Here is a 24168-nt window from a genome sequence, read left to right as displayed (position 1 = left end):
CCAAAGAGAGTTAATTTATCACAAAATTTTGTGGATGGAAAATGGAAAGAGGTCTCTGGTTTTCATAATATAAAGTGCCAAATGAAATGTTTGACCACTCTTCTCAACTATAAAACATGGTTTAAAAAAATGCTGAGAAACGTCAAAGTTGTGGAAACTAGGAGAGATTTCTCCCCTAATCAGAGCCGCGTGCCAAAAGGGCACGGCTCGGCTAGGCTACCCCTTAAGAATTCTTGGACTGTGCGTCCCCAGGCTGGGCGAAAGGCAGGCCAGCATTCCACCTGGGATAACCCTGGGCTTTCAGCCCCATCTTGGCCTTGGTCTTGGGAAGGAGACAGGGACTGTGCTTTATCCTTCCAGCTAAGCCAACCGTGTGACCAGCTGCCACACTTCCTGTCCTTGAGACAGACCTCCCTGCCAAAGACAACAGGAAAATCAAGACTATGGTGGCAAAATGATAATAGGCAGACATTGTCCTCCAGCTCAGCTCAGCTCTTACTACAGGGAGAATATTTCTCGGGGGAGGGGGGATATGACCACTTGAAATGTTAACACTATGGTAGTTTGGATACTGTCATAATCTTGTTCTACCCTTTCCCCCCTTTAATTATAAAATATACCTACGGAAGGATATATAAAGTAGAGGCATTTTAAAGAATAACCAAATAAAGCAAACCCCCTTTGAGTCATGATGCAGCCTGACAAAGAGAAAATGTTCGCTGGTCCTCAGCAGCCCCTTTAAGCCTCCCTGACAGCAGCCCTCTCCACCCTCTCCTCCCCAGGGGTAAGGGTAACCACTGCCTTGCTTTTCTTTATAGTTTCATCACTGTGTGTGTCTCTCTGAAGAATATATTCTTTGTTGTTGTTGTTTCTGTTTGGGGACTTTCTATAAATGCAACATGCTACATGTGTCTTTCCGGGACTTGAATCTTGTCTGCATGTCCTTCTCTTTCAATCACCAGCTCTTATGGCTCAGGTCTCCACTTTCTTTATCTTTTTTTTTTTTTTTTTTTTTTTTTTTTGACAGAGAGAGACACAGAGAGAGGGAGAACACAAGCAGGGGGAGCGAGAGAGGAGAAACCGGCTTCCGGCTGAGCAGGGAGCCTGATGTGGGCCTCGATCCCAGGACCCTGAGAACATGACCTGAGCCAAAGGCAGCCACTTAATGACTGAGCCACCCACACACCCTTGGGTCTCCACTCTTAAGGGGGACTCACTCTGTCTTTTAAAAGCACCCTTAGAAAGCATCCCTTGAACATTCTCCCTATGATATCAATGACACAGCAACTAAACCTATTCATTCTACTCCCATTCCCTTGCACGAAAATCGTCTGCCATACTCACGTATGCTATGGCTAGTTCCTCACCTTTCTAATTCAAATATAATTTCCTTACAGAAAAATCCCATTTTTTGGTAGATCCAAATCAAAGAAATGCATTTGGACCTTCCAAATGACACCCTCTTCCAAAAGAAGGCTTCCCCCTGTCGAGTACCAAATTCTTAATATTTTTGCACATTCTGTGTTTCTTTGTTTTTGCCCAATGGTTCACACTCCTGTTCTTGCCCTTACTTACAGTGATGAAGTCTAAATGTCCCTTTTTATGGAATAGGACTTTAAGTTTCATGTCTTTCCTATAGCCTTTGAATAATTTCTGTAGGTGTTCTCAAAGCCCTCTATTTTTTTCCTCCCGCAAAAATGCCCATTTGGATTGAATGGGCTTTTTCTCTTACCATCCTGCAAACTGTTCACATCATTTTCTACAGAGCAGGAAGGAGCATTAGAATGTCTGTATTTTATACTGAACTTAGTGTCTCTGGGATTTAGGAATTAACCAGGAGCTCAAAGAGCTGAAGAGAATTCATCCTTCTGGGGATACAAATGCACAGGAATCACACAGTTTTTGAGGCACGGGCATGTACGTATCATTTTTTAAGTTTTGGGAAGGACCCAGTCTGTTCCTGCCTGAGGCACACACAAGACATCGCCCCCCTATATTGACCTGGTGCCAGCATGCCGGGCTTCTTCCAGTTCCCAAGACCAGAGGCTCGTCTCCCCTCCTATTAATGTGGTTTAAACCTGCAGAGATCAACACTGGCGGGGCAGGTTGGGGTGAGGGGGAGGAGGGCAGCTGGATGGGAGGACCTGAATGACATAAACATCCAGACTGGTCTCAGACAAGGTTCGTTCCTTGTCACGGAATGACATGACCACATGGAGCCAATCCCGTTGACATAGATGGGCTTACTACCACACTCCTAATGGAAACGGGACCCCAGGCTCTTCCTCCCATGACAAAGTCCTCCACATGTGAGAGGGCTGACTCTCCCGTGTACAGGAGCGTGCCTGCTGCCCGACCCCACTCATGCCTCTTCTTTCTCTGACTTTCTAAGATAATTTCTGCAGCATTCATTTTTGCACAGACTTCATTCTCTGGTTCACCTGTGCTAGTCTTGCCTTCTAGGCAGACTAGAAAAAGTCTCTTGATAGGGACTGTATTTTTTTTTCCCCCATCACTAGCATACCTGCTACTAAGCTGAAGACATTACCAGGTATTAAAGAGATACTGGCTGCCTACCATTATACCAAAGCAGAACACTTCCCCTCTGGCTGATGGCACGTGTTCCGTGTGTCTGACCTTCCCTGGGACTAACTGCACCTCCACTGCTGATGGTTTTAATGACTCCACACGTCAGTCCCTCCATCTGGCAAATCCAAATGGATCTCGTCAACTCAAGGTGTTTGCTAGTGAATCACCTGGTAAACATTTGATAAAGGAAGTTTGCTTTTGTAAGGTGAACAATCACACCTAAATATATAACAATCACACCTAGAAAAAACAAATATATATATATATATATCTCCAGGCTCTGTCACTTCCAGCTGTGTGACCTGTTTTTGGGATAAGAGGCCTACCTCAGAGGGTTGACTTGGAAACTGAATGAGTCGATAGATTTGTTTGAAACTGAACCTGGAATAAGAGCCCTATAGAAATTTTTGCAAAGCTTGTCATCTTTAAGCCAAGAATGGCCCTGAAATGGAAGGTGATGACTAGCCCACCTAAAGGACCCCGCCCTCATTTCTCAGACAACAGCAGCCTCCAAAGACAAACCATCAGAAGGGCAGTTGGGTCCAAGATGTTCTTTACTGGAACCAGTAACCTCTTCCTCCCACACTGTGGAGGGAGCCCCAGGATGTGACTCCCCTCTGCCCACCAGCTCAGTGACAGGAAGGAGACAAAGGGGTCCAGCAAGATTTCCCTAGAATTTTGTGGATGAAACAAAGCAATCAGGGGAGATTTGCAGAAGCCACCTTCACACTGACCTAGTTCAAGCTATGGCTTGGACAGTCAGAAGGATGAACTACTTAGCTCCTAGGGACACACAACCAAAGACATGTTCCTCGCACATTAACTCATTAGAAAAAGGATAAAACAAAGCGTTCACCTTCTATTGAACATTGACTTCTAAAATGATGGCTTTCAATCATCTCTTACTTGATGCTCTCCCTCCTAATATACTTGTGAGAGGGACTAGATGAATTAAGAGAATGGGCCATAGCCATCGACAAGGATCATCTGGGCTCAGGTTAGGGGATAGGTAATACGTATTTTCTCTTGTAGCTAGTGTGCCCGGGGCTCAAATCTACCAACAATGGTTTTTCAACTTGGTTTCATGAACAGTTGGCCAACTGGTCAGGAGAGGTCATGTTTATAGGCAAACGAAGCATGACAAATCTCTCTGTCCAGTTTTCGGTCTGTCTTTATAAAGGATATTGAAATTGCTAACTGGATAAGCAGAAGCTAAAATTTATTGTGCCTGCTGTGTGTCAGAAACTGTGCTAGAATGGGACAACTATAATACCTCCTGGTAGTTCTTCTGATGTGAGACCATTAGTCATTAAGAGTAAGTCTGGGGGGGCACCTGAGGGGCTCAGTGGGTTAAGCCTCTGTCTTCAGCTCAGGTGATGATCTCAGGGTCTGGGATCGAGCCCCACATCAGGCTCTCTGCTCAGCAGGGAGCCTGCTTCCCCCCCACTATGCCTGCCTCTCTGCCTACTTATGATCTCTGTCTGTCAAATAAATAAATAATTAAAAAAAAAAAAAGAGTTGGTCTGAATTTGGAACCCCAATGTAGAAGAGCAGCCTTGTGAACACAAAGGCTTTGATCAAGATAGAAGGAAGCATGTACTGAATCAAACTTTGAAAAAGAAACATTAAATAGAAGCCCTGGGGTTCACTTATTTCACCCTTGTTTTTCTCTCACTCACATGAGCAACAAGCAAGTCCGGAATAGTCTATATGGTCCCTGGTGAGTCGCAGTTTCAGAGACCTTCAGAATCTTACAGATCACATTGTCTATCTCCATCTCTGGGTCCTCCCCCAGCTTTTACTATGAATGAGGCAACCAGTGCCCTGAGAAATAACCCACAGTAAGCTTTGGTGGCAGAACCAGAGCAAGAACCAGAGTTTCCTCAATCACAGTGCCTTCTCTCCTAGATCCCATTTTCCCTACAAATGAACAGGGCCCAAACACACGCAAAGAGCTGCATGGGACATACCCACCACTTGGCAAGATCTCAAAATCAAAGCATTAAGGGCCAAGCAGGGCCATCTGAAGCATCTGAGATCACTAGAACAAAGAGTTCAGGTTATATGAGGAAAGCCTATTGCTTAAGCTGAGTAATCTCAATAGATTGGCATCTACAGAACGCCCAGTGTGGAAAACAACATGAGTCCACTAACAAAATTCAATATGAATCTAAAAATAGACACACTTAAAAAAAAAAAAAAGCAAATCCTGAAACCCAACAGATGGTGTTGGACGGAGGCAGGAGTTCTGACGTCAACGGCTGAGGAAACTGGCTTTGTTTAGTGAATGGGTTTGAGGGCTTGGACCTCTGGTGTCAGATTTTAAGATGAAACTTTTTATTTAAATTTGATCCTTGTATCCCCAATCAACTGAGAGCAAAGGACACCTGGGAAGGGCGCTGGTCACTGAACCTGATGGGTAGTGATCTAAGTCCACGTTTCTCATCAGGCCATGGTTACCCCATCCATATTTTCTTTCCAGAGTATCAAATGGAGCCGTCTGCTTTCTTCCCAAGTGGGCCAGCCTTTTTAGATGCTCAGGGGACAGCAAATGACCTGTGGCAGTTCTGCCTTCAGAAGATACCTCCTACTGCCTCTGGACACATGGGGGTTACGGAAACAGCCTCTTTCTGGCACCTCTGCTGTCCCTTTCTCCCTTTCACCAATGCCCCATGGAGCTGCCACACTGTGCTTGTGAATCCTCACCTCCTATAAGACCTCCAAGGAAAACATTCCCTCCAGAATAAGCCCAAACTCCTCGCCACCATTGTAAGAAGTCCACAGCGCAGCCGGGATCTCCTCACGAAGGGACCTTTCTCAGGCCCTCCCGCTGTGGGCCTCCTGCCCAGCACGGTCATTGCTCCCCCTACACTGGGAGTCTGTGCCTGCAAACCACCCCCTTCCCTGCAGCTCCCTGGGCTCTGCTCCTCACCCTCCACCCAGAGACTCCCCACAAGGCACCCACACCACCCATCCTCCTCTCCAGAGGCCCTTCTCACCCACAGCACGTGAGGGTGGTCTGAGTCCCAGCTCGGCCCCTAGCTAGTTGTATGAGCCTGGCCAAGTGGCTGAGCACCCCAACCTGTTCCTCATCTGCCCACAGAGATGGCGGCGGCACCACACTCCGAGAAGCTTGTGTAAGATTTATTACGTGAGTTCGTGCACGAGGCCGGCCACGGAGTAGGTGCTGGTGCAGTGGAGGCCTCTCCCCTCCTCATCACCTACTGTCTTTACTCTTAGTTGCTGACAGGCGTCTACTGTAGCTCCTCTCCTTGAACATAAGAGTCGCGCTCCCTGCCATCTGCCACTGGCACGGAGCAGACCCTTGTCACCAACTTTCTCATCGTCGGAGCAGGGTCATAGCCTGCTCAAGTTCCATCTACTTCTCTTTCTCTCTCGATCTTTCTCTCTGGTGGGAAGCCTTCCTCAGTGAGCCAAAGCGGTGTACAGAACATGCTTCAAGGCACTCTTTTATCCAAACAGGTCTCTCGCTCATCCAACCAATTTAGAGACAGCACTTACAGAGACGAGAGAGAAATCTGCTTCCAAAAAGTCCATCTCAGCCTAAATCTCAGGAATGTGCCCATTTTAACAACGGAAGGACATTTGTAATGGAAGCCTTCGGGCACTGCTGCTGTCTGTATACATCAGATTATATACGGGTAGGTAAAAAGCAGTAAGATTTCCTCCAGACTCTTGGAACTTACAGTGGTTTTAAACCGTGGGTTTGTTGTTGTTTTTTTTTTTTAAAGATTTTATTTATTTATTTGACAGACAGAGATTACAAGCAGGCAGAGAGGCAGGCAGAGAGGTGGAAGCAGGCTCCCCGCTGAGCAGAGAGCCCGATGTGGGGCTCGATCCCAGGACACCGGGATCACAACCTGAGCCGAAGGCAGAGGCTTTAACCCACTGAGCCACCCAGGCGCCCCAAACCGTGGGGTTTTTAGGTGAGATTCTTTCTTCAAACGATATCTTACTTGGAATACTATGTGTGAGGCTGTTAGAAGTGAGGCTCCTCCAGACAGAGGAGAGGAGGAGAGTGAGGGCCATTTTGCCACAGCATGCCCGGGATCTGGGAGTCCAGATGCACGTGCTCGCACACATACACACACGCACACAGAGCACCTCCATAAAACCGACTTTGAGACCTACAGCTTAGAGGACCATGCTAATAGTGGCACCTGGGTGGCTCAGTCGGTTAAGTGTCCAACTCTGGATTTTGACTCAGGTCATGATCTTGGGGTCGTGAGATCGAGCCCCTCTTTGGGCTCCCCAGTGCGTGTGGGCCCTGCTTAAGAATCTTTCTCTCCCTTTGCTCTCCCACTCTAAGAAAAGGGGAGAGAAGAGTATGCAACTAGTTTATGAGAATGCACAAGTACATTCCTTGGTGATGCACAGTAGCTACTAGACAAACACGCATGCGCACGTGCAGAATGTCGAAGCTTTGTAAAACCTTTCTGCTCTACATCAGCATCAAGCAGACAGCTTACAGCTTGCACTCAAGCTGATATTACAGAGAGAAGCGTAAAGAGCCAGTTCTGTGCAGAGAGGTGAGAGCTGTCCCTGGGCAGCGCCTTCTGGTTCAGGTATTGCTAACATCATATCCACATGAAGCCACGTGTGGACTGCTCACTGGCACATTTCAAACGCAGCGTTTTTCCACGAGAGGCCCTTAAATAGGGTAGAAACCTCAGAAACCTTTTGATTGATGGATCTTTAGTGATAGCAGGAACCGTGACACCATATGCCCTGGTGAAAGTGTTCCTCATGTTGAGCCTGACGTCAAGCTTATAAATACAGATGTAGAAGCAGATAAGCACTGTTAAACTCGAAATACATCAAAATGCGACTGGCCATTAGAATCATTCTTATTTTCTGCAGGCTTTTCTTTGGTGAATTTTCCAATTATTCTACAATTGACAAAAATTCTTTGTGATAAAAAATTAAATATTATTTTTTTAAGAGCCAAGGATAGCAGTTTCTCAGAGAAAACAAAGCAATGAGTTCTGTGCAGAAGATGCAGGTCAGCTCCTTCCACAGTGTAGCATGATAAAAGTGTTCCAGTGAGGCCTCAAGTTCCATGAGGTCGGGAAACAACTACCTGGTTCACCACGAGCTCCCTCGGCAGGTGCATGGCCCGATGACACCCACGGCATGCACACAGTAGATGCTCAATAAGAGATGGCCGAGTGGACAAGGGTGAGAAACTCATCCTACTGCAGCCCATTTTGGACCTACAGATGGTCCCTGACTTCCAATGGTTCAATTTAGGATTATCATTATTTTTTTATAATGATCTGAAAGCAATATACATTCAGTGGAAACTATACTTCAAATGTTGCCCTTTTCCCAGGCTAGCGATATGCAGTACCCTCTTCTGAACTGGGCAATGGCACTGAGCCCCGCCCAGTCCCCACTCAGCTACAGGACCACAAGGATCAACAACCCATGCACTTAAAACCAATCCGGATCCAAACAACCATTCTGTTTTCCCACTTCAGTACAGAATTCAGTCAGTCCCTGGAGACAGTCACCAGTCTACTGGGAGAGAGGATTTGTGTTAGGTGACTCTGCCCCACCGCTGGCTAACGTGAGCATCCAGAGCACAGTTAAGGTCAGGAGGGCTAAGACATTGTGTCTGGTAGGTTAGGTGTATTCAACGTGTTTTTCGACATGGGATATTTTGAACACACGATGGGTTTGTCCGGATGTTACACCATTAAGTAGAGAAGGATCCATAATTCCTGTGCCTGAGTCCTATTTCTCCTCGCTTCTCTCTTACACTTCCAGAAACGGTCTAATGGATCCTGCTACACTTGCCAGCTTAGGTGGGAGGAGGGCATTTTTTTTTTTTATGCCTATCTCACTGAGTCCAGGTAAAACAGAGCTCTCATCTTCAGACCCCTTCTCCTGTGTGTGTCAGCAAACAGAGACTGGGGAGACAGGTTCTGAGACGAGGTTAGCTGAAGTAGTGGATCTGAACAGCAGGAAGGAGCCCAGACAGAATAACGTGTGAGCAAGGGCCACCAGGAAATCTCCATTCCAATCTGAATTCTAGTACAGTCCAGTGTAAGGCCTTGCTGGGCCTCAGTTTCCCATCTGAAAAAGATGGTGACCATACTTGCCTCACTGAGATGTTTAGGAACATGGGCAAGGGGTGACGAAAGTGAAGGTATTTTTAAAAGCAACTGTCCTGTCCTATCAAAGGCAAGGTTTCCTTAGAGGCAAAGAGGCAGCAGCATCACAGATAAAGAGCGGACAGGCATATGTCTCTGTCCTGGGGGCATGTGAATGTTAATTAACTCTATAACCTTTTGTTTCATCAGGCAGAAAGTATCCTAGGGCTTCAAGACCTGAAGGTCTTTCTCTGTGAAACCTTGCTTGATTGTGGAAACTCTTATCTCCTCTGACTGGCTGGAGCTTGTCCTACCGACCTCTCCCCAACCCCCCCCAACAAATACCACACACACACACACACACACACACACACACTCTCTGTCCCCCTCCCTCTCTCTCTCTCTCTCTCTCTCTCGCTCTCGCTCTCGCTCTCGCTCTCGCTCTCGCTCTCCCTCTCCCTCTCCCTCTCCCTCAATCCCCACCAGCCCTCCACAGGCCTCAGCCCATCCTTCCTCAAGAGCATGAAGTTTGCCACCCCCCCACCGCTAGTCTGATTTGATAGCACCTTGATTTCCAGGTGGCTGTCTGACCCACAGACCAACTCGTGGCAACGAACGTGTCAATCTACTTTTGTGAGACACCAGATCCAATCAAAATGCCTCCAGCACCTTCCACGTCTGGCAGCTTCACACTGCACATGCTTTTACTAAGGAGCCATACTTCATTCAGTGGTTTCTTGGCTCTTTTCAACCTAATCTGACATAGTCATCTCTTTCAAAAAAAAAGAAAATCTATCGTTGACCAGATTTTTTACTTTGTTTTCTGCTTTTGTGTTTGCTGTTGCAGAGTTAATGATCAAAATAAGCATCAGAGTTCCTCACAACTGTAATTTTTCCCCTACACTGTCAACACCCCTTCTCCGTAGTTCTTACTCCACACTCACACAGATTATTAAAGCTCATTTGAAAAGTGGTTCCAGTTGCTTTTTAAGGATTTTTCCATTCTGCGTTTCCCCCAGGGCAGCGAGGGAGGCTAGCCAAGGGAGATTCTCCAGGAGTTCGCCCTCTGTTTCCTTTATAGCAGCTGAGAAAGGCAGAGCCCTCCAGGAGCGAGCTTCCCAGGCTTGGCGGGAAATGCCAAAGGCTGGGGGATGGGGATGACGAGGTAGAGATTAATATTTTTAAAGAGGAAAAATCATGCATGAAATTACTCAAGACAAGTTTTATGGGATCCAGTCGGAAGTGATGATTTCACAACAGGGAATCATACACAAAATCTAAAAATGCTTGAGAATTTCATTTCCTTTAACTACAAAAACAAAAACAAAAGCAAAAACAAGCCCATCACTCAGCAGCTCTCCGGTCCCCAGCTTTCTGTGGGCAAGGGAGAAGCCTAAAAAGGCAGTTTCTGAAGTCGCTCCTCGCCCTAAGCCCTGAGTTTGACCGAGCCCATAACCTGTAGAGCCTAGCAGGGTGCCCGGCCCAGTGAAGCAGGTTCACATCACGGTAGACCCCTGAAAAATGTGGCAGATGAGGCACTAAGCCCTGCATAGTCAAAAATCCCCATATAACTTTTTTTTTTTTTTAAAAGATTTTTTTAAAGATTTTATTTATTTGACAGACAGAGATCACAAGTAGGCAGAGCGGCAGGCAGAGAGAGAGGAGGAAGCAGGCTCCCCAGAGAGCAGAGAGCCCGATGCGGGGCTCGATCCCAGGACACTGGGATCATGACCTGAGCCGAAGGCAGAGGCTTTAACCCACTGAGCCACCCAGGCGCCCCCCCATATAACTTTTGACTCCCCCCAAAACTTTACCAACAGTCTGCTCTTGAACAGAAGCCTTCCTGAGAACATAAAGTGATTAACACATTTTGTAGGTTTCACGTACTATTCTTATGCTATAGTAAGCCAGAAGAAAGAAAATGTCACTAAGAAAACTGTGAAGCAGAGGAGATATGTTTATAGTCCTGTACTGTCTCGAAAATAACCCATGTGTAATTGGACCGGTTCGAACCTGTGTTGGGCAGAGGGCCGACTGTCTTCCCCTCGGCTCTCTACCAACCATGTGATCTCGCAGGTGCAGGAATTTCACTGTCATCTCCCAAACACCCTCCACTGTTGCTCTTCTGCCCTGCTGTTGTTCAGATGTTGTCATTTGCTTTCCTTCCTTCCAGGTCCCTTGGAGAAGGATCAGAGTACACGAGCCAATGGCAAGTAGGCACGACACAGAAAAGGCCAAATCAACATCCTTGAACCATACCTTCTCAGAGGGCCGTGGGGACCAGACCTGATTCATGACTTGACATCATGACTGGCACGGACAGATGTACACAGTCATCGCCAGGGGCCGCCACACCAGACAAGCACCCACACCTCGCACATATCTAAGTCCTGTCAGGCCTCCAGCCGTGTAGCACGTGGCCTGAAGCGATGTGCAGACCATCAGGAAGTTCTCAAAGCTTGTTTCTATGGGGGCCCTTTTTTCCTACACACCGAAAAACAAAGGCTCACCTAAAAATAATTAAACCTGACTTAAGGTTCTTGCTGCTTTGTGTATCAGAATAAAACAACACTGAAAGAAATCTTAATAGGATTGCAATCAGATCTCACATTCCTTAATCACATATTAGAGTCTTAATTGAGACCAGGTTCAGGGTAACTCGGAGGAATTGTCCTTTCTTTTCAGGAAAAGCGAAACTAAAGCAGGACGGGAGCTATGGCGAATGAGCCTGGCTCCCATTCCCAGCCCCGACTGTGGCCCAGTCCTCCCCTCCTCAAAGCCTGGCTTGAGCTCTCATCCTACTCCAAACCCCAAGAGCACCCCTCCTCTGAGCCTTCTGTTTGAACACCCCACACCATGTTCTTTGCTGCTGGTTGGTTACAGAAGGAATATAAACTCCCCAGCACTTAGGGACCAAACCCCTCCACTTTTTGCTGATAAGCCCAGAGCTAGCACCTACCTCATAGTCAGATGAATGAATAATAGCTACTCTTTAAACCATAACTACTGGTTGTCATAGGAAAAGCCACATTTTCTAGAAGGTGGGGGTTTAGAAAAGGATTCTTCCTAAGACTGCTTTCATTAGTAAGCTAAGGTCCTTTGGTGAGGTTAAAATAGGATTCTCTTTTGACAAGTTAGATGAACATACATCTGTTGTATAAAGTGGGGTGTGCTGTTGTTTTCCCACACAATGGTGGCATGGCCGAGGTGGGACAGAGTTGCTCCTATACCTGTGGCTATCTGATATCGGCCTGAGAAAAAGACTTAGTAGATCTCTGAACTACTAAAGTCCCTTCTCTCCCCAGCCCCACTCTCCAGCCACCCAGATCCTAATCTCCACGTCAGTTTGGTTATTGTTCTGCCATAAAGGAAATCCATGGTGTTACTAAACACCAATTTGTGCTCCATGCAATGAGGAATCTTAACACTGACGTTCTGTAAAACACAGAGGAGAACACTGTTGACACGGAAGATACTCATTTCCTTACTCATTCACCGAGAGGTGTAGGAAAGCTGACCCTCTACTGTGGCTCCCCAAGGACGTAGGCCCTCTTTGCAATGTGTCCAAAGAAAAAACATCAGTGTGGCTCCCTACCCAGGAAACCATCTCAGATAGTGGAAGAGACAACTACCAGTTAGGGGTAGGGCAGTTAGGGGTAGCCCCCACAGAAGGGACACTGTTCTGGGTCAGGCAAGAGAGAGAGAGAGAATCAGTCTGATATCAGGACAAGGTCCCACTGCAGTGGGAGTTCCAGAGACCAGATGCCAAGTCCATCTTGGCCAAAACACAGTGTCTTATGAGCAAAGGACTTCTACTCCTATGAAATCTGATTTTCTCACTGGTGCAAAAAGTAGAGAAAAGAATGTGGACCATATGATTGATCCGTTTTTCTCATGTTGGGCTCTGCATATGTGCACGTACACACGTAGACCCACAAACATTGGGAATTATAGAAAACATGTCCAACACAAGGACTGCCGATGAGCCCTGTGCTTGTTTGGAAAAGGGATTTCCAGATTTTCAGAAGGTGTTCCTTATTCTCCTGAGCGATCAGAGAGTTAGGAGAAATGCTATTAGACCACTGTTTCTCAGTGTGAAGTAAGCAGTGGTATGGGTGGAGCTTGAGAACAAATAATTGGGAAATACTAGATTAAATGAAGACAATTTTTTTTTGGTCCCATTGTAATTCTCCTCAGGGACTTTAATAAGCAAGTGTATGCTGAGACGGTCTAAAAGAAGTCAGACTGCAATTTCCTAAACCATGGGCTATAGAGTCCTTTAGGCTTAAGAGTTTCTAGAGGGATGAAGGTTCAGAGAAATACCCTTTGAGAAACAGCTGTACCAAAGAGACTTTCGGGGACTGGGCCTTGCTTTACCACTGTATCTCCACACCTGGCACATGGGAAGAATTCAATCAAATATAATTAAAATAAAAATTTACCAAATGAGCAAATGAAAAATTGTTGAATTCAAAGTGGAAGACTGTCATCGCAGTGACTGTAGAGGTGGGAGTATGCCAAGGGGCAAGGGATCGTCTCTCCAGGATGGCACCCTTTACTGTCTAAGCTCTAGAAAGGCACAGGGAGGAATTTTGGGTAAAGTTGCTTGTGCCTTCTCAAGAAGCTAAGGGCTACAGACCCATAAGTCATTCTCAAAGACTTTAACTTTCTTTTTTCCCCAAAAAGAGGTACTAAAATAAGAGCTTCATGAAGAATGTTGGCATTTCTTCTCTTTACTAAGTTAAAAAAATCAGTTACGATACTCATAGGTCAGACTCCATAAGGCAGTTAACAGATTATTTTCGTTTCTTTACTGCCACCTTCTGGTTCCCAGGCTCCTACACAGTAAATTTAAAACTCCACCTTCTGTTCCTATTTTGCTTGGGCATTGTAAGCATTTGTCCACCGCCTTTGCCTCCTAGGACATTATACCAGTCATAAGTGGTTAGGGTGGCCTTCACGCTTTTTCATTTGACCTGAAGGCAATGGGGAACTTACTTAAGTGATTGGCCTAGTAATAGAAAATTAGGAGCAGAGCAAGGACTAACTATGTCTGTTGGTTTTTCCAAGGAGCAAACACTAGCTTTGTCCAGTTACCTCTGCAAAGAGTTCTACTGCCCTCTCATCCCTCCACAAGCACAACCTTGAACGGAAAATTCCATGCTCTTAAAAAAAGACGATGCTGTTCAACACACCCTGATCTCTTCAAGGGTAAAATCCATTCCACTTTACAAGGCCTATGAGAAAATACTGTAGAGGGTCTACAATTGCTTTTTTGAAAATCTGACATCAAGATGCCATCTCATTATACAGCACTATGCCAAGATGGTGGCCTACCATTTTCTTCTTAGTCATACCTTGGTCTGAAAGCAGCAATAGAGTTGGGTTAAGTATGGGTGTTTCCGTGCCAGCGCCAAAATCCTCTTCTCTGTCATCGTGCAGTCCACGTCATCATCCTGGAGGATGACATCCTTCTTTAAGACCTTCACGGCATATACTTCATCCTTGCCTTTCAGCTCTGCCAACATGACCTGCAATGGACCCAAAAAGCAAACCACTGCCATCAATCTACACACACGGAATCAAAAGTAAAAACAAAAGTCAATACCAAAGGCTTTAAAAACTAACTTCTTTTTTCTTTCATTTTGAACACTATAACATTAAAAATGTTTAGAAAAACTACCCATCCTAATAGAGCTACTATAATTCATTTATTGGTGTTTCATCTCTAGCATAGGGCCCATGCAAAGAAAAAAGTCCAATACACATCTATGAAATAATTCTTCATATGCACATGCATCAGACATGCAATTACAGCACTGCACAAATAATATTTTTAACTCACATTAATAAGGATTTATCATCCACATTGTCACGATCATTATAAGGGTTACCTATACTCAGCTGAAGTAAACATATTACAATTTATTTAACCCTTTACCTTGTATTAGATAATTAAGTAAAACCTAATTATTAAGTATCATAGGAATAAATCAGATTGAGCATGTTTTTATATGCCATTGTTTTCTTTCTTTCTTTCTTTTTTTTTTTTGGACCATATCGTCAAGCTAGAAATTCTTAGAAGTAGATTATGAGGTTAAATATTTTGCACATTTCTTGAGTTTCAGAAAGGATGTACAAAATCATCTGCCACCGGGAATGGAGGGGCTCTAGTTTCGTGGCAATGCACCCACATCAGAGGCTTCCACTTAAAAAGTGTTTTGGGGGAAAAAAAGTATTTATGCTCATATAATGGGTATGAAATATAACCTCAACACTGTTTTAAGTTGCAATGGAACTTTAAAAAATTTTTTTCCTTAAATTGTTTTTGTGTGAACTGTCAGTTTTATATTCACGATAACTCTGTCTAGTTCTATGTATTATCTTATACTATTTGCTTATGAATTTGTGCAAGTTTGGTATATAATGATACTAACACTTGGCATTCTGCAAAGGTTTGTCTAAGCCTGTTTGATGATCTTCTGTTTGACAGCAAACAGGATCACCTGTCCTTACGCAGCGAAATCCGTCAGGTCTGCCTTCGTGGTCCTGTAGCCTTCATGCTTAGAATGTGATCCCTTCTCCAGAGAGCACATGCCCAGTTCTCTGAGCTTCAGGTTTTCCTATCATTTGATATTTCTGCACTCATTTCTCCACAATGTGAAAAGTCTTCCTCCTTTTAAACAATGATCTCCTAAGCCCAGTATTCCAGGGTGAGCTGCCAGGCTCAAGAGCGGTAACTCAAAAGCTTCAAGAAGGAATTCAGGGCGCTTCCTGAGGAATGTTCATCTCCCACACGTAACGCAAAGTCTTTAATGCTGGCTTAGACACTGCCTGTGATTCTTCTTAAAAAACAACCTAAATGGCGGCGCCTGGGTGGCTCAGTGGGTTAAAGCCTCTGCCTTCCGCTCAGGTCATGATCCCAGGGTCCTGGGATCGAGCCCCACATCGGGCTCTCTGCTCAGCAAGGAGCCTGCTTCCCCCACTCTCTTCCTGCCTCTCTGCCTACTTGTGATCTCTGACTTGTGATCTATGTCTGTGAAATAAAAAACAAAACAAAACAAAACCAACCTAAATGGTCCACAGTCACCCAAGTTCACATCCTGCCTACACAGTATGGCAACCTGGAAACTCTGAGCCTGCCTGTTTCCCTTGAACCTTGTTCAAAATTAAACCCACCCACACCCCCCAGTTACACCTGGACCAGGGCACTGGGGCCAGTTTCTTATTGACTCAGTCTCTGAAGAATGTGATGCTTCAGCATCTGCATTTAAGTACGCTCCTCTGGTTACCTTCCCACTACAGAGATGTCAGGAGGAGATGGGGCCAGGTGAGGGGCTGGAAGGAAGGCCCACGCCCTGGAGGCTTCCAGAGCCATTCCCTTCAGCAGAGCGGCTCTGCAGCTCAGGTCACTGTCTGATCTGTAGGCTGTTGCTTTCAAGAGCCCAGGACACGTGAGGGCACGTGACTCCGGAGCCGCCAGGCCCACAACCTGGGCCTGGGCCCAAGAACAGGGTGTGGAAAGGCAGCTTCCAGCAACTCCATCTGTGCAGAGCGCAAGGGAATGATCAGGGATCCCAGCTGAAGTGTTAGCCACGTATCCTGGGCCCTCTGCCCTCCTGTCTTCCTTCTAAAATGCACAAGGATTATCTCCCCATGTCACTGAGCCATCAGAACGGGGCCTGATTGCCCCAAAAGCTTCACTCGGTACACACACACTGCACGGCTCGGCTTGTCTCCGTGTGGGCCGGGAGAGGGAAAATGGCACCAAGGGCAAGATCCAAGCCAGGAGATGATTATTCTCATTCTCTTGCTACACACACAGGATACACAGCCTTTAGTAAATGCCAGAAAAGTCAGTTAAATAGCATTTGACTTTCAAAATAATACATGCCCAGAGTTGCTCTGAGACCGAAGTTCACGGAGGGCAGGGTTTCCAGAGTTCATTTTCAAAGTCTTGGTCCTGAATTAAAGCCAAAATTTCAGATGGATCTCTGAAGGAGGGAAGAAATGCGGTGCTACCATGGCCGGTAATGGAAACGCCAAGACAAGTAAAGTAATTAAAATATTCCCAAGTGCCTTTTTTTTTTTTTTCCCCTTACCCACAACCTCCCTTGATGCCTGTGGCCCCATTCAACAAATGAGAAAACCCGAGTCCCGGAGAAGCTAGGTAACTACTAGCTGGAAGTCCCACAGCTAACAAGCAGCAGATCCCCAGCTCCCACCTGCTTGGCCGCAGGCCGTTTCCATGGAAGAAGGAAGGAAGACGCGACAAGACCAGGCTGAAATGTTCACAGCCTCATCTTCCTAAGATCGGACAGATGAGGCAACGCCACGGGGCAGAGAGAGTCAGCGGGTGTACGCGCGCATGCCACAGACCTTGCCAAAGCTGCCTTTGCCCAGCACCTTGATGAAGGTGAACTCCTCCAGACCCAGGCGCTTGGCCTGGCCCTGCCGCACTTCGCCGTTCTCGCCGGGGCTCGCCAGCTGGCCGGCACCACCTGCTGCCCGGTGCTCCTCTCCTCGATTGTCAAAAGACAAGGCTTTCCGGATGTTGTTTTCAAGTTCTTTTATTTCTAGGGCCAAGGGAGACAAGACCTTGCATTAGTGCATACCTCAGGCTCCCTTCCCAGCAGGCCGCGGGCCCCAGACCACGCTCCCCCGGCCTCCCACCGTAGGGTCTCAGCCCGCCAGCAGATGCAGCATGGCAGCCCTCCACGGGTTCCTTCACTTGCGCCCCATGCTTTCATGGGCACCTAGCCCACAGCAGGGCCTAGGGAGGCGAAGAGGCCAAGGACACAGCTCCCCACGGCCAAAACTTTCAGATTACGCAGAAACCCGGCCCTCTCTCCATAAGCCCCCTCTGGCCAGTAGCCTGTTCTGTTATGCCAGGTGTAGTGCAGGAACCCCCGCCTTCTCTGGGACCCTGTGGAGTCTCAAAGACAACAGTCTCCCTTCAGACTCCCTCTGAAGATGAGAGCAATGACCGATCGAGAATTGTCATCGCAGTAATCACAGGTGGTCCAGCTGTACCAGAAGCTAGGACTGGGAGGCCCCGGACTTGTAAAGGACTTTACTTGGTCTCACTGGTGCGTTTACTCTACTGCCTATCTCCCACAAGGATATTCAGCCAAATGAGCCACGGGCTTCTCGTTACCTGAAGAACTGCTGTCCGAGAGTGACATGTTACGAATTTATCTCAGATGGGGCAGGGATTTCTCAGTACAATTTCACAACCACGGGGCAGTCTTGTGCCCCTGCGGAGCACATGACCTGAACTACCCTGCCGTGATAACACTGGATGACCCTTTGACCTTTCCTGTTTGAGCACGCTTTATTGTTAGCTGTTCATTCACCAAGACACACACACCTCTCAGTGCAGAACTGGGCACCACAAGCAAAATCCGATTTTAAGAGATGCTTGTGAAAAACTGGGAAGATGGAAGGGGAATGCAGACTATTAACACCTGGGAATCAGAATGAGGCATGAAGTCCTGGTGTTGCTTGACAGAAAGAGATCTTCAGCTTCCCTGCACAAGGATGGAGGCCCATGATAGCTTGCGCAAGGAATCTGGATCTTTCTTAGATCTGCTGGGGTGGAGGGAGGGGGGCAGAGCACAGCTGGCTCCCGAGTCTAAGGCTCTGCCTTGCCAAATCAGCCACTTCTTAGCACTTTTTCCTTACAAAGTATAACTTCTAGTCTCAGCAAACAGCTAAAGGTCTCAGTTTCCAAGGCAAACTATGAAGCGGATTTTGGAAAACAGAACTTGGGTGTTTAGGGATTCCAAAGCTTGAAGAAAATGTCATTACAACGGAAGGAAAAGAAACTGTGTGTTATCTCTGTCCTGTGGCGATGCCACGTCTTGCTAAGAGGGTCTTTGCATCCATTGGTGCCCACACCACTGTCCTGAGCAGAGACAGGCACAGGCACTACAACCTGCCAGGTCTGGGAGTAGCGAGGCCTAGAAATGACACTCCCCCTCGCTCGTCCTGGGGGACAGAAAGGCTGTCTCCTTGAAGCTCTCAAAGGAGGTCTCAGCACTCAAAAGGATGCATAAAAACACCTACATGGGCTGCAGGATAATACCTACTAGTTGGGAGGCCCCAGCTGACCACTGGATTACTTATAAATGGGTCAGATCTTTTTTGGAATGAAGCAGAGTGTAAAGATGCAGGAAGCTAATCTGAGCAACAAGAAGAGAGACTCAGACCCATTGCTCTGTGGCGTCAGGAAGGGCACACACACCCTGCAGCTGTTTTGTTCACTCCTGGCTAATCCGAGGTGGGTCATAGCAATGACCCTCAGGGAAGGTTTGATGGCATAGATTCTGAGATGGGGGTCCCAAAACCAGGAGGGGAATGATCTTGCCCTTACCACAGACTTAGTTCCAGACCTTTTCACAGAACTTTATGAGACTCTGATCTTCACTTCCCAGCCTGTGACGCGGGGACAGGGACAGGGATGAGGCATCCCTGAGTCGGTGTGAGCATAAGATTAAGATAATGAACGCAAAGAGGTTACAGAAAATCAAGGCCCACTTGTCAAGCAATGATGATTACTCTTGCTCTGCAGAAGCATGAATCCCTTTCTGGGGACGTCTGGAGCCCAGAAGGGAAAGTTTGAAACCTGTTAGTCTCCCCTCCGCATTCTGGGATGCCTAGACATTCAGAAACTTCAACATCGTTAAGCATATTCATGTGAGGAAGAAGGAAACCTGAGCTTTGGGAAGGGGTTGGGCCGAGAGCTGCCTTCCTCCCTCCTCTTACTCTGTTCTCCAGCTTCCTGTGTCTGTCCCTGCCCATCCATAGGCCACAGGAGGAGATGACCCCTCTCCCCCAACTCTTGCCCTGTTCTCAGGTTTCAGGGGTGATGATCAGAGTCAGGATGGAGGGAAGTAGCACTCAGCTGAGTGGCATGGTGGGTGGAAGGACAGGTCTGGGAGCAGGCCCCGGGGCACCTTCCTACACCTGGCACCCTGGAAGGAGGTGAGAGTAAAGAAAGAGCTAGAATATCACGTGCTCTTTCTCTCTTACCCTGGCCTGGACCTGTGCTTAAGGCAAGCAAAGCAGTTCAAAGTGTCTGTCCCTCAAGAGAGCCTTGCAGAGAGAAAGACCAGCTAACAAGTCATTAGGGAGAGGGTGTCTGAAGGCCTTCCTGGGCCTCCATTCCAGCTAACAAGGGTGGAACAAGGGTGGAGAGGCCTCAGGCTCCTCCGGCCTTCCGATGACATGGCTCAGAGGTAACAGGGCCAATCTGAGGGCCTCACCCTGGTCACAAGGGGAGGTGGGTGCTGACTTGGATCGATCTTCCTCCGACGGTGAGCTTCCAGAAGTGGGCTGCGGGGACTCAGCGCCAGCAATGAGCTAGAGGGAGGGAGAGAAAGAGGGGAGATGTGAGAAGGGAAGGTGGGAGCTGCCCCGAGGTGCTGTAGGGAGCCCGGCACCCAGCAGCACTTGTTGAACTGACATTCTGGATGCAGACTCAGGTTTCATTTGACAGTGAAAGGGAAGACCAGAGACTGTGCCGGGCCGTGTATGCAAGTGTTGGGTCACTCCACTGTACACCAGAATCTAATATTACACTGTATGTTAACTAACTGGAGTCAAAATCAAAACTTTAAAAAGAGAAAGGCTGCAATTTGTTTGAATTTCATTCTACCCAAGCACACCTGTCCCCCTTCCATCAGAACCTCCCTCGCCTATGCAAGCCAAACAAGTTACTATACCTAAAGCAATTCGACATTTGCCTCTAACACCTGTTGGGCATTTATCCATCGTCTTGTTCAGCTATATTTAGCTAATGGCCTCTGCATGTGGATACTGTGTGGGGCACTCTGCTCAGGGAGACCACAGGCTCTGGTCTGTAGTAGAAATAATAAATAAATAAAATTTATAAATATTTATAAATATAAATATAAAAAATAAATAAAAAATATTTACTGAGCTTCATATTTTTAGATGTGTTGAAATTGGTTGGCAAATTTTAATACAGCACCCCCCAGTGAAGTCTAGTGAGATGCTGACACACCATGTTAAGTTCCATTAAAGTCAGAGGTTTGGACTAAGCGATCACACGCAGTTCTGCTCTGTTTTACCCTTGATCTCCTAGCCGGCTGCACATGTCCTCTTTGCACAGTGGACCACTTGCAAGGGTCAACGTGAAGACAAGCAGCGCTCCGGCAAGCCTGACGCTCTTGCCAAGAAGCCCTTTTAGCTTCTGACCAAGGGCACTTCTCTCCCTTCCTCTCACACGAAGCTGAGCTACTACTGGGTCACGTGGCTTTTTCCAGCTTTTGCACCAGAAGCGATCCAGCAATAAAAATTTCAGAATCCTCTGGTCTTTAACTCGTCTCTTCCTGAATTTCTCCATGTTGGCTTCTTAACACGAGGTTCCCCCCAATCTAAGACAGACAGACAGACGATGCCTGGTTATTGGTGTCATGGCCCGTGTAAATCGTGGGGGAGAGAGCAGATGTGTATTGTGTTTTTTCTTAAATGTTTCATGATAATTAATTACGATTCTGTCTCAATTTCCTTCTAGCAAGGAGAAAAGTCTTTCTCTCCCATGAAGGGCTCTCCCTAGAGCTCATAAATGTGTGTGTCCGACATTGTCATGACAGGGTGTTTGCTTAACCTGCCGCTTTGGTGGGGGCATAGCATTCTTGGGTGCTGACATTTTGCTTGCAACTGTGACGTCTGGGGTCAATAACTGAAGCTCCGTTTCCACTCGTGGGATTTACAGAGCTAAGAGCCACCAGAAGCACAAAATCTCATAGCTAAGCGACCAGGGAGAAGAGGATTCTTTTTTCCCAACCCTTGCAAATCAGCTTTCCTTATTGGGCAGGTAGAGAGGGAGGAGTTTAAGAAGATGGAAAGAATCCAAACCTCTTTATTCGAGGGAAAGGGCTCTTCTGAGATGCACCCTGAAACAGACTTGCTTTTCTGATAAGTGCTTGAGAATGCTTGATAATAGGTAATGAGGATCACTGCCTGCCCCCAACCCCCACCAGGATTTCTTGCTCAGTAAACATGGTTCTGATTTTTTCATAACTTACCCTTTTAAAGACTTACATTTTCTGGGCTGGAAGCCAAGGCCAGGAAGGACCTTCAAAAGAAATGCTATGGATGCCTTGAGCTCTGTATACATCTGAGGGCCCTGACTTACCAAAAGAGCATCTCAGCAAATGGATCTCTTCCTACTGACATTATAATGTAACATGGATAAAGACAGGGGTCTTTGGTCTCCAAAGAAAGGCCCAGCTGTTTCATGTGGTGGGGCATTAACAATATCCCTTGGACAGCAGTACCATAAATCTTCTTGGCCTGCTCCCTAGAAAAGAATGTGGTCCCAGCTCTTCATCCCTGTATCCTCGTTACCATGACACTATGGGCAAAGTTCAAACACTGACATTGCTTTCATGCCAGTCCTGGAGCCAGATAAGCCTTCCTTGTCTAGTGTTGTGCTTTTTCTAGAGGGAATTCCAAAGTCCTCATCTCCAAGATGAGATGAGTCAGTAGGGAGAAGAACAGAACACCTGAGACTTGCTTCATTTTTCCTCCACTTCTAGAACTTAAGGAGACTTTAGTGTCACCTGCCTGACCATTTTTTTCATTCCCTTTCAGCTCATGCTGTGTCTCAAACCCAAGGATCTCGGAACCTCACTCCGGGGAGGAGGAGGGGTGCTCTCAGGAAGCTAGCACAGGGTTGGTGGCCTCCAAAGAGCTCCAGAAACACCTCCAAATAGCCAGTTACCTTTTTCCTCCTCTGGCCGCTGTTGGTGATTTTGTCTGGAGTGACGCCTAGGTCAGCCAGGACTTTGGCAATTCCTCTGGCGTCCACCCCACAGTTGGGGGCCACGTTGGTTTCACAGCGTCGGTGAACGTTCATCTTGCAGACTGTAAGGAGACACGGAGAGGAGACGTCCAACGTTCATGACCTAAAACGTTACCTTGTTGTTGTTGTTTTTTTTTGTCCTGATTGTAAAAGTAATACATGTTCATTTGATAGAATTTGGAAAAATGCAAAAAGACAAAAAGAGAAAAATAAAAATCACCTGTCATCTCATCACACAGAACTAAAACAGCATCCATCAAAACACCATACAGAGCTAAAACACCACACAGACTGTTTATGGATAAATATCACATTCTAGTTCCTTCTAGGAATCAGAACATGGACCATATGAGAATTAACCAGTTTATTTGGAGAACATTCATTTGGATTCTGAGCCCAAATGGGTTGCATATATGTAGTGTGCTCTACTACTTTGCTAAAATGTGGGAATATTACCAGGAAGACAGTGCCCACAGCTGAGCCTACTGGAATGCTCATCTGAACATGAGGACACTGAACAAGGTGACCTCCAAGCCACCTTTCAAATCTAATATCCAGATTTGAAGGAACAAAAGCTGTGCCTGAAAGTCTTTTTTTGCCCACATCATTTAGTTGTCGGTGTAGGACATCAAGAGTGAAGACATCAACTGTTCTGGTTTCCCGTCTAACATATAAGGAGCTGAGACAATGTCGCTGGGTCCTAACAAAAATCAAAAGTGCTTCTCAGATCTACTAGAGAACGTTACAGGGCACACTGCTGCCCCCTACATGAACGAGACAGATGGGCAGCTACTGTGAACCACAACTCGCTGGGCAGAATCTCCCCAGCAAGAACATCTGTGGGAACCAGGGTTGGCTCAGGGAGAGCGGATCTGAAGCTGGCCAAGTGCTGGAGTCTCAGAGTGGACAAGGCTGAGTCCAAACTCTGGGCAGACCCAGTATAGGGGCCTCCCACACCTGTGTTAGTTTTGCTTCTCCGACTTTGACATCCAACACAGGGGAGAAAATTCCCTTATGCTTCTGCCAGGGGGAGGGGAAAAGGAACCATTTTGAAATAAACCAGAATACTCTGCTCTCAACAAGGTCTGCTTTTAGAAGAAACTATTTTACCACAGCCTAAACTATTGTAGTTTTATCAGATCCTACTTTACCTCAGGGGAGGAAAATACCCTACTCTAGCCTGTTTAGTGTCCCATGTGGGAGAAGGGAAATACCCACCCCAGCTCCTTATAGCCTTTCATGTAGAAGAGAATATCCAAGTCTAGCCCACACCAGCCATCCTGCCCCACCTCAGGGGGGAGGAAAAAGTCCCTTGTGAGTCACTTAGAAAGGTCATAGTTCAGAGGCACAGGTTCATGGAAAGACTGAGATCTTATCATAGGACTAGAGAATGTTTCCCCTCACCCATACCTTCACCAATGCATTACTAAAGGCCTATTTACTACATAGTAAATAGTTCCTTTCACCCAGCACAGCATGTCTAGCTATCTGGAAAACGTTAAAAGGCATTCTAAAAAGCAAACACACAGCAGGGCAAGAATGTTGGAATTATCAGAGTGGGAATTTATTTATTTATTATTTTTATTGGTTTAAAGATTTTATTTATTTTAGAGAGAAAAAGAGAGTGGG

At 46.6% G+C, this 24168-nt stretch overlaps 1 protein-coding gene across 1 annotated transcript in view; it reads right to left on the bottom strand.

The window, feature by feature from the left end:
• Nucleotides 1-24168, bottom strand: part of PRKCE (protein kinase C epsilon) — a 487391-nt gene that overhangs the window by 128979 nt on the left and 334244 nt on the right. The window contains exons 7-10 of the mRNA XM_044263634.1: nt 22459-22601; nt 19973-20069; nt 17085-17281; nt 14063-14236 (exon numbers count right to left, since the gene is read on the bottom strand). Of these exons, the coding sequence (XP_044119569.1) occupies nt 14063-14236; nt 17085-17281; nt 19973-20069; nt 22459-22601 (611 nt within the window). The remainder of the gene's footprint in view (nt 1-14062; nt 14237-17084; nt 17282-19972; nt 20070-22458; nt 22602-24168) is intronic.

The sequence above is a fragment of the Neovison vison genome, chromosome 8 (genome assembly GCF_020171115.1).
Source record: "Neovison vison isolate M4711 chromosome 8, ASM_NN_V1, whole genome shotgun sequence".
In the NCBI taxonomy this organism is placed as follows: Eukaryota; Metazoa; Chordata; class Mammalia; order Carnivora; family Mustelidae; genus Neogale; species Neogale vison.
Note: the sequence above shows the minus strand (reverse complement) of the source record. Positions and strands in the feature narration are given on the sequence as shown.